At 41.8% G+C, this 11032-nt stretch overlaps 2 protein-coding genes across 5 annotated transcripts in view; both read left to right on the top strand.

The window, feature by feature from the left end:
• The window catches only part of LOC309382270 (uncharacterized protein), a 25136-nt gene extending 19337 nt beyond the window's left edge, over positions 1-5799 (top strand). The window contains exons 1-4 of one of the 3 annotated variants that reach the window (XM_081933870.1): positions 3036-3174; positions 3707-3801; positions 3918-4079; positions 5097-5799. In XM_081933870.1, coding sequence (XP_081789996.1) covers positions 3716-3801; positions 3918-4079; positions 5097-5325 — 477 coding nt within the window. In that variant the 5' untranslated portion in view covers positions 3036-3174; positions 3707-3715 and the 3' untranslated portion in view covers positions 5326-5799. Of the gene's footprint in view, positions 1-3035; positions 3175-3706; positions 3802-3917; positions 4080-5093 lie in introns of those variants that run through there. The other 2 variants (XM_081933868.1, XM_081933869.1) reach the window with 2 other exon arrangements.
• Positions 5800-10231: 4432 nt separating this feature from the next.
• Positions 10232-11032, top strand: part of CPT1C (carnitine palmitoyltransferase 1C) — a 45339-nt gene continuing 44538 nt past the window's right edge. For both annotated transcript variants that reach the window (XM_081971588.1, XM_081971587.1), the window contains exon 1: positions 10232-10330. The gene's annotated coding sequence lies outside the window, so the exon portion shown is untranslated. The remainder of the gene's footprint in view (positions 10331-11032) is intronic.

The following is an 11032-nucleotide window of genomic DNA, read 5'->3' as shown; positions in this document are numbered from 1 at the left end:
GAGACCTAAATAGGTTGAAATAGATCTATACTAGTCTCCCTTTATTTATTTATCAGCACAAATACAACACAAATATAAAAAAGGCAGCATTAAAAATAAAAATATTTCTGCCTGGATGGTCCTCTGTAATGAGCCGAAGGACAGAAAGGGGGAGTAGTGAGCATACCAGGGGTTGTAACACAAATACATATACATGTGTGTGTGTGTGTATGTATATGTATATATATATATATATTTGTGTTGTATTTGTGCTGATAAATAAATAAAGGGAGACTAGTATAGATCTATTTCAAGCTATTTAGCTCTCATCAGCTAGCCATACCCTTACTGGGATTTGAACCTGGGCTGTATTACATATTAGGCAGATGTGTTAGCCACTAACCCACAGGCTGTCCTCCTTTATCAGCTAAGCCAGGGAAATAGGTATGTATTGTGTCACAACCCCTGGTATGCCCAAATATGGGAGGGAACACATTGCTTCCCCTTTCTGTCCTTCGGCTCACTCCAGGAGACCATCCAGGCAGAAAACCATTTTTTTAATGTTGACTTTGTATATAAGCTTCCTGTTGCTTCATTGATGTCTTAATACTTCTACTTCTGCAGTAAGGTAGAAAAGTCCATCTGTTAAACTATCAGTTCTGGAAACTGGGGGTGCAAGTAAATTGTAGCTATGGGAAGTAGTGGTGCAACTCTCTGACCTTATTTAGAATGGGGTATTGATGTCATTTGCTGGAATACCATAATAGATGAAACACTCTTCTAAATAAGAGCTAGACCCACTTGTTTTTTCCAACTTAGTTTTTGCAGAGGAAGAACATTCCTCAGCAATAGTGTCACCCACCTTGCACTCTGGATGATGGATACCTGAAGATTCTTCCTGTCAGTGTTATATTAAGCCTACGAGCCCATGCTCATACTAATCAATTTCTGACCTCTTCCCAACCCTTCTATACAATTTCTTATGATAGGCCAAAGAATGATAGAAATGTCAGCTTCCAAAACAGATCAGGTAAATCAGACTTGTCATATAGGCCTGTGCTACAGTTATTGTAAATTTTAGTAACAATTATAGTATAGTATAGTAAAGTCTATATGCACTCCTCCCCTCCCTCCTTTTATTTTTGTGTGAACTAGGGATCATGATTACACACATTATGTTCTTACTCCAAATACAGATCCCATTTTATCTGACCATTGCCTCAACAGTGGCTGTTTCTCCTATCTCTGAAAGCCATTCCCTCTGCCCTCTATGGACCTCTGAGTTGAAAGACGCATAAGGTGGGAAGGAACCTGGGAAGTCTTTTAGTACAAACTAATTCTCAAGGTTGGAATCATCATACCATTCAAGACAAATGGATGTCAACGTTCTTTGGAGCACTGTGGATCCAGGTGGCAAGCTGCTTAATAACTCTCACTGCTTTGTACTGTAATTGCACTGCAATACATTTGTCTGAAGGTTGGGCCGTAAGGAAGGCTGAGCACCAAAGAAATGAGGCCTTTGAACTCTGGTGCTGGAGAAGACTCCTGTGAGTCCCTTAGACTGCAAGGTGATCAAACTGGTCAGTCCTAGAGGAGATCAACCCTGACTGCTCTTTAGAAGGCCAGATCCTGAAGATGAAACTTAAATTCTTTGGCCATCTAATGAGAAAAAAGGTCTCACTGGAGAAGAGCCTAATGCTAGGAGAGATTGAGGTCAAAAGAAGAAGGGGATGACAAAGAATGACAGAGGTGGCTGGAAGGAGTCAATGAAGGAGTAGGCGTGAGCTTAAATGGACTCCAAAGGATGGTAGAGGACAGGAATGCCTGGAGGAACATTGTTCATGGGGTCGCGATGGATCGGACACGACTTCGCAAGTAACAACAACAACACATTTGTCTGATATACTTCCCCCCTGCTCCTGTGCAGTGGCTAGATTGCTAAACTTTAGGAAGAGATCAGATTTACTCAGCTGTGACATGGTAGAATTATTGGGGCAATTATTGTTTTGTAGCTAAAATGCCTACTTCTTCTACTACTATCTATTTGACTTATCACAGTTCATTTAGTAACCATTTGAATGGTACTGAAAAAAATGACTCATAACCATTTTTCACACTTACCACCATTGCAGCATTCCCACGGTCACATGATCAAAATTCAGGCGCTTGGGAACTGACTCATATTCATGAAGGCCGTCGTGCCTTGGGGTCATGTGCCATCTGTGACCAACTGACAAGCAAACTCATTGGGGAAGCCAGATTCACTTAACAACCTTGTTACTAACTTAAGAACTGCAGTGGTTCACTTAATAACTGTGGCAAGAAAGTTTGTAAAATGGGGCAAAATTTACTTAACAAATGTCTCCCTTAACAACAGAAATTATGAGCTGAATTGTGGTTGTAAGTTGAGGACGATCTGTATTAAGAGTGAGCCCATTAGATTATTTTTGAACATCACATTATCTCATGAATTTAAGGAAAGGTACTAAAAGTTCCAAAGCAAACAAGGCTTTTATGATTGTGCAATGTAGGGCATCTTGATAGAGTTTAGAAATGTGCAGCTATCCCATTAGAGGAGCGCACTGAAAATCAGGCAGTTTAAGCTAATTCAATACTCCCCCATTCGCCTTCCTGGCAATTGGCATAGAAGTGAAATGAAGAATAGAATGCTTTTCCTAGTTCTATTCCAGACAATCCTAGGTGGTATTTACGTGGGAGAGAGCCAGATATAAGGGTATTCAAATCTCAAGGCATACAGGATGTGGAGAAAAATATCACGGAGACTGGAACTGTATTTAGTAATTGTACAATATAGGTAAGTCTATGTGAAGTCAGGAGTAGGTCTCAAGGACATGAATAAAGGGAACGAGACCCCTGCTGTGTCAGACAGGATGCCTGAGTTCTTGATGAGTCAGTGTGACAGTGCAGTGCATGACTGGAAGCATGGAGGCAGCCGTGACTGGGAACAGGGAGAGGATGCAGACCCTGCCTTGCAAACAAGCAGAAGGACCTGCCCTCATCCTGTCCAGTTGCAAAACTTCTCGTCTCTTCCATTGGCTCCACCTCCTGATTACTGGCATATAAACCATACTCCCATTCCAGCTTGACACAAACACTCTGCTATTCCTAGAGAAAACCAACTGATTTCTAAGAAGGAAAAGCAACCAACTGGGCTTGACTTACCAGAGATATCAGGTGGGTATCTCCATCCCTCTGGGATTCCCCCCCCTTGAGATTCATATATTTCCCCCCCAAATGGCATATGGACTTGCATAAAGGTTTTGTGAGCCACATGGACTTTTGTAGTAGCTACAGGCAGGGGTAAAAATGCCAGCATTTTTTTTAAAAAACTAAGCTATGAATATTGAAATTGCTCAGGATTTCACTTTTAGTAAGATAACAGAGAAAAGATAGATATCCTGATGCCTCTAAATAGCTTGAATATTTATTCACATCAGTTCCTAAGCGTAGGGTCAATGGCAAGAACCAGAGGGAGATGCCATCCAAAATATCTGCAAGGCATCCAGTCACCTAACCCTGAAGGAAGAAATGCCTCTATGCTGTAGTGAAAACTCATCTGAAAATTATACCTTGATTGAAGATGGATGCTCATAGTTGTCAAAAAGGAAGGAAAGGCTATTGTTACATTTTCAGAGGCACTTTCATTGTTTCTTCTGATATTAAGCCAGGATGCCCTAATGACCCATCTTTGTTTCCTTCTCTCCAGATCAGAATCATGGATTCAAGAAGAGTTCTTCTGATGCTCGTCTGGTTGACAACATCTTCATGTCAGCTCTGGAGGACATCAGGAGTGACAGACAGGTAAGGAGCAAAATCAGTATTGGATGTCGTTAAAGAGACCTACAAGAGAAAAGATTCTCCTGCATCAACTTTATAAGACTGAAACTGTAAAGAGGTTTCCCTACTTTTTCTTGCAGGTGGCAACCCCCTCCTGCTGCTTCCTTTCTGGAACAACTTCTGAAGATTGGTGGAAGAGTAAATGGTAGAGCCACTCGGGAATCTGATCTGGGATTGGAGGAAAGACCCTCCACATGGGCCCAATTGGTGCAAGAAAGAGATCAGCTGAATTTGCTCAGAAGGTAAGTGTAATGAACTGTGTTTGCACAGCAGGGTTACCCATGACTAAGCTGACCATAATGCATAGTCTGTAGCAAATTGATGAATAATACAAACTTTGTTTTATAAAACTATCTGGATTTACATATTGTGATAATATATGGAACCAATACAGAAGAAGATAAACTTAGCATAGCATAGCATAGCATAGAATATAACAGAACAGAACAGAACAGAATAGAATAGAATTCTTTATTGGCCAAGTGTGATTGGACACACAAGGAATTTGTCTTTGGCACATATACTCTCAGTGTACATAAAGAAAAATAAAATAGAATACATCCATCAAGAATCATAAGATACAACACTTTGTGATAGTCAAGGTTACTAATAAGCAAGAACTTGATGTGATGTGTGGATCTAGTTATTTTGTTAGCTTGGCCTGCTGTTAAAGATTTGTGCTAACTCTCTTATTTTTTAATATGAATATCATTTTAAAAAACAGAGTCAGAGAACCTGGCGTTTTCTAAAAGCGTTGATACATATAACATGATTTGAGCATGATTTGAAGCTGATGGAGTTCTCTGACCTCTGGAGGACTTTCCCAGAAGTCTTTCATTTCTTCCTCCACCCTATCTCCTCCATATAGCAATTCTAACATTCTAACAAAAAATGCTTGGATTTGGGCAGCATGATTTTAAGCTGATTTGCGGGAATTGATTTAGGATGGGAACAATGATAAAGCTTCATACAAACTCCCTGCTCTTGTTCCCATCCTATTCCCAAATCCCCCCTCATTCATTCCAAAATGGGATCTGAGATGCATAGGCCAATAACTTGGTTGAGTTAAAAGCTGCTCCTAGCTTTATGACAATGTGCTTTCAAACCTTAATCACACCCAATCCTAAATTTAAGAACATGAATAATTAGTTCTTGCTTCTTTCCACTTTAAAGACATTCATAGTGTGGGGGCTCTGGGTTCAGTGTAGCACCCTCCTTGAGACCCCAGCATTTTCTTATTATTCTCTTTCTTCCCGCAGCTCTGTTCCTGGACACCGTGTGCCCCGGCAGCTGTTAGCTTCACCTCCTGCCCGTGGATGCCATCTTGGCACTTGCCAAGTCCAGAACCTGGCCAATCTACTTTACCGTTATGGGGGCAATAACCAAAAAGAAGAATCCCGCAAGAACAACAGGGGAACAAATGATCCCATGGGCTACGGGCGGAAGAAACGCAGGGCAGCTGGCCATGGAGTATCCAGTCCCACTTAAAAGATGTTCTGATGATGAGAGAAAGATGGGCACCCGCATGAATCAGGTTCTGGACACCTGCAAAGATCAGAGAAAGAGGCTGGATGATCCCAGTGCTCAGGGGCCATGCTACGGTGGACATTTGGGTGAATATGGCCATCATCTGAGATGAAGGATGGCAACTTTCTTCTGCCTTTTAATCTCCATCTCAGTTTAGATTTGGTTCCTTGTGTTTTCCTGAAATTTCAAAAGCATGCAGTCTTCAGAGAGACTGCCTGTTTCTGCTCTGGCCTGAGCTGTTCTAGTAGAGTGGAGTTACATTTGTATTTGAAGCAGATCACATCAAGCGCCCACTATCCATTGGGGCACAGAATGCACATGAATATGCTCTAATAAGCCACAGATTCAGAGACAAAAGGGATTTGGAATCTCCAGAAAGATACTGAAACAGCATAACTTGTTTCTGCAAAAGAGAAATTGATATTAGCACCATGGGCCGGGGTGGGGGTGGGGAGGGAAACATTTCCCCTGGGGCATTTCTGTCTTGTTGGATTCTGTGTTTCATCTGTGCATAATGGATTTGTTTTGAGAGGAGCTTGTAAGTAAACAGACCGATCAATTTGGAGTTGTAAATGGTGTTTTTGTGCCTATCTCCATACTGTATGGCTGAAAAGAGTGGTTCAGAATGGATGCTGTTTTAGCCCTTCCCTGTCTTTAGCTAAAAACCCCATTCTCCTATAGCATAAGGTTGATTAGCACTACCAGGTTACCCCTACTGGAAGCTGTTTAGCTTTGGGTATCACGCTAAGGCTGGAAATGCAGCAGAACCTCCACACTAGAAATAAATGAATATTGAATGAATGAATTCCTGTAAAGTGACAATGACCCTACAAACCTTAGTTGCTTTTCTTCTGAAAAAATCCAAAATCAGATGACCTTGAGTTTTTTAGGTTGCACACACCCAAAATCTTGGTGTTCAAATGAATTGATCAGTGGACACTTCACTAATTCTCAAGCTATTCATTAACATCTGAAGACTCATAATACTTTAAAATAACTTACTTTTTTTAAATCAATCCATCGCTTGAAATTAATTATGAAAAGATACTTTCCATCATTTTTGTTAGGTAACAAATACACACATTGTTACCTAATAAAAATGATGGAAAGTATCTTTATATATATATCTTTATATATATATATATATCTTTATATATATATATATATATATATATATATATATATATATATATATATATATATATATATATATATATATATATATATATATATATATATATATATATGATGTATGTATGTATGTATGTATGTATTTGTGTTACAACTGGTATGACTAAATATGGGAGGAAGGTCACTACTCCCTCTTTCTGTCCTTCGGCTTATCACAGAAGACCATGCAGGCAGAAAACCATATTTTTATTTTTAATGTTGTCCTTTTATATTTGTGTTATATTTGTACTGATAAATAAATAAATAAGTAAATAAGTAAATAAATAAATAAATACTGATAAAGTCTCCCTTTATTTATTTATCAGTACAAATATAACACACACACACAAACACACACACACACACACACACACATATATATATATATATAAAATTTATGGTAAGGCTACATAAAATCTTCCAAGTATGAACTTTCTGTTGCTATTTTTAACTGTTGGAAAAATGAGAGTGGATCCATCCTAAGTGTCTCTCTCTGACTTGTAAGGCACTGGGCTCCTGCCTCTCTTATCTGATTATTTCTTAGGCCTTTCCCCCTCATTCCTCAAGTCACAAGGTTACCCACACATTCCATTACAGATCCTAAGCCTTAGGAAGAACCGTAACCTGAGTGAACGTCTATGGAGATTCTCAGTCATCGAGGCCATGATTGTCCCAAAGGTGCTTTTTCAAGAGGCAACTGGACTTAAAAAAAATGGAAAGTCTAGTTGCCTCTTGAAAAAGCACCTTTGGGACAACCTGAGTGAATGTACCATGCACAGCATAACAAAGAATGACAATAAAATTCACATTGTCCTGAGTATTCCTAGTTCTTTGTCTGCCATGATAATCATATGCATTACAAATTCAACTGTAAAAATGCTTTCACTGTATATATGACTCTGGAAAAAATGCAGAGAAGAGCAACAATGATGATTGGGGGGGCTAAAATATATGAAGAAGAGTTGCAGGAATTGGGTATATGTTGCCTAGTAAAAAGAAGGACTATGGATGACATGTTAGAAGTGTTCCTATATCTGAGGGGCTGCCATAAAGAAGAAGCAATCAACTTATTTAGAGCCGCAGTAGAGCAGTGGTTAGAATGCAGTACTGTAGGCTACTGCCTGCAATTTGGGAGATGGAATCTCACCAGGCTCAAGGTTGACTCAGCCTTCCATCCTTCCAGGTGGGTAAAATGAGGACCCAGATTGTTGGGGGGGCAATATGCTGACTCTGTAAACTGCTTAGAGAGGACTGTAAAAGCACTGTGAAGCAGTATATGTCTGAGTGCTACTGCTATTTTCCAAAGCACCAGAAGGCAGGACAAGATGCAAAGGATGGAAACTAATCAAGGAGAGAAGCAGCCTAGTACTAAGGAGAAATTTCCTGGCAGAACAATTAATCAGTGGAACAGTTTGCCTTTGAAAGTAGGAGGTTTTTAAGAAAAGACTGGGCCGCTATGGTACTTGTCTGAAGTAGAATAGAATCTTCTGCTTGAGCAGAGGGTTAGACTAAAAGACCTCCAAGGTCCCTTCCAACTCTGAAGTTCTATGGAACAAGAAAGAAAACAACTTTGAATAATTAAGTGCTTAAAGCAGGGGTGTCCAAACTTGGGAACTTTTAAGACTTGTGGACTTCAACTCCCAGAATTCCCCAGCCAGCCATGCTGGCTGGGGAATTCTGGGAGTTGAAGTCCACAAGTCTTAAAGTTCCCAAGTTTGGACACCCCTGGCTTAAAGTATATGAACATCTCAATAAATTTGACATATAACCTACAATCACTCCCCTCCCCCGCTGGTTCAGGACCTCTAATTTATGAAAATGTGCTTTATGTGCAGATTTCAGGGAACATCACCTTAGCAAAAAGGAAAATAAGCTATATAATCAAAATGCTTTGGTTTTGAAAGATAATTCAAAATATAATTCAGCAGTTGCAAGGTACAGTATAGCATAGCCTGAAAAATGGCTTTGAGTTTGTGCAGATTCATGAAATATGGACAGACTTCCTTGCTCTACTATTTGCCAATTGTTAAACTGGGGAAGTATGACAAACCACAGCAGGTTGGGAAAAACTGTTCCAGAATTACAGGACATTCACTTCCCCCACCATAAATGTAACTTCTTTAAATATAAAAAAGCAAGTGAACTACAAAGAGCAGCTTCAAATTTTTGCCACTAACTTACTCTGACAATGAATTTAAAGCCCCCACATGGAACTATGTCTATTACATTCTGAAAAATGTTGTAATAACAGGGAAAAGCAACTTCATGTTGTTCCCCTCCCCATACACACAGCAGCTATGAAGGCCTGAAAAAGCTATTCAAATGGCATCCTGAAGATGAAACGCAAATTCTTTGGCCACCTAATGAGAAGGAAGGACACACTGGAGAAGAGCATAACGCTGGGAAAGATTGAGGGCAAAAGAAGAACGGGACAACAGAGAATGAGGTGGCTGGATGGAGTCACTGAAGCTGTAGGCATGAGCTTAAATGGACTCCAGAGGATGGTAGAGGACAGGAAGGCCTGGAGGAACATTGTCAATGGGGTTGCAATGTGTTGGACCAATGGTGGTATTCTGCCCGTTCTTACCGGTTTTGGTGAACCGGTGGCAGCGGCTGCTGGAGGCTCTGCCCACCTGCCCTGACATAATGTGTGATCTTCTGTGCATGTGCAGAAGGTGATGTGTAGTGAGCGAGTGCACTCACATTTGCGAACCAGTAGTGAAGGTAAGTGAATCCCACCACTGGGTCTGACACGATTTTGCAACTAACAACAACAAGCTATACCTACAAAGATTAAAGTTTTCTGTCCTATTCTCTGTGGCACATTATGGGAATGAAAGTTGGATTTTGAAGAAGCAAGATAGGAAGGGTATTGGCATTTTGATGATGGGGAAGACTTCTGAGAATACTTGGACAGCCAAGAAAATAAAATAAGCGGCTAATTGAACATATCAACACAGAGTTCTCAGTCAAGGCACTAATGATCAGGCTTAAATTGTTCTACTTCAGACACCTTTACTAAAGATCTTAATTTCTAGAGAAGGTTCTAATACCGGGGAAAAGGAAGAAAAGAAAAGAAAAAAGGATAACCCAGTTACAGTGGAAATTAGTGCATCCTTGAGACTTCAAAAAACAGGTTAGAGGTAGGTCGTCATGAAGAAAATAATTCAATGTGGTTGCTAGGCATCGAAACCGACTTGATGGCACGCAATAAATCAACCGGCCACTTCATGCATACAGAAAGCTGGAAATCCAGGGACTGGCTTTAACCGAGAGCAATGCAAGAATTAGACATCACGCCGCGTCGAAATCCGGGAATCCAGCTGTCCATTTCCAAGGGCCATCGAATCTGCTCCGGGCGGTCTCCAAAGCCCGCCGCAGCACTGTGTAATTATTATAGGCGAACCGCTGGGCCGGCCTGCGAGTAATAAAACGGCGCGGGGGATTTCGGGAGAATTATTGGACCTCCGGAGTCGGCATGGGAAGCCGGGAGATGCTGCTGAAGGCCGAAGACCGAGCAAGGGGCGACGAGCTGAAGGACGCAGGCTGAAGCGGGGTAGAGGAACACACGGTGTGTGGGGGGGGGAGGGGGGAGAGGGAACAAGGGAAAGAGAGACCGGCGCAGAGGAAGCGCGGGAAAGAAAGGATGGAAAAGAGGAGGAAGAGGAGGATCAAGAAGAAGGGACCCCAGAGGGCGGGCTGGCAGTGACGGAGGCGGTCCCGAGGTTTGGGCATGGCTGGATCCAGAAGTGAGTCAGGTTGCCCATAAGTGGAGGTGGCCCCCCGAGTCGGCAAGGTGAGAACTGCCCAGGATGCCTGAGCTCTTGCTGGGAGGGGTATGGTCCATTGGGCCTAAGATGTGAAGGGGAGGCGCGGGGGGGGGACCCCAAGAACAAAGGCATGTGTGGGCGTCCTGGGTCCCGGAGAAAAAGGGCTGAGCTAAGAGCGGAGGATGCTGCGTTCCAGAAGAAACCCATGTATTGTATCTACAGTAAGAAAAAGGGAAGGGTGCTGGGCAGTGGGGGTGGGGGAATCTCATGGATTAGGGAGTCATGAGAGTCTGGCTTTCTGAATTCCTTAAAAAGAAGTGGGGAGCCTATTGAGAGCAGGTGGATGTCTGTCTCCTGGCTGCCCTGAGAGCAAGATGCTTTGTCTTGTGCTCCAAAGATAACACTCTGTTCTGACTGTTGTCCAGGATTTGCATGGCTACAGCATGCCAATGCTATAGCTGCTTGGACAGTTTAAAGACAAATGGTGGGGATGCCAAGTGTGTTGCTGCTTCTTGTCACTAATTCTTCAAGGCCTAATTACATTAAGTACTAGTTGTGGGAAGGCCTGGGTCACTGCTGAGGAAGGATGGGGGTGGGGGGGAGAGACACAGGGAAGTGGAAGGGACTAAACAGCTCTATTAAGAAGATGTTAATTTTTGGTATTATGTTTCTTAGGTTACTGCTTATCTTGTTGGTGTATTGGGGGGGGGGATAGAAGATGAATGTAG

The sequence above is a fragment of the Natrix helvetica genome (assembly GCF_964273705.1).
Source record: "Natrix helvetica genome assembly, chromosome: Z".
Taxonomy (NCBI): Eukaryota; Metazoa; Chordata; class Lepidosauria; order Squamata; family Natricidae; genus Natrix; species Natrix helvetica.
This window is presented reverse-complemented; position numbering and strand designations above follow the sequence as displayed.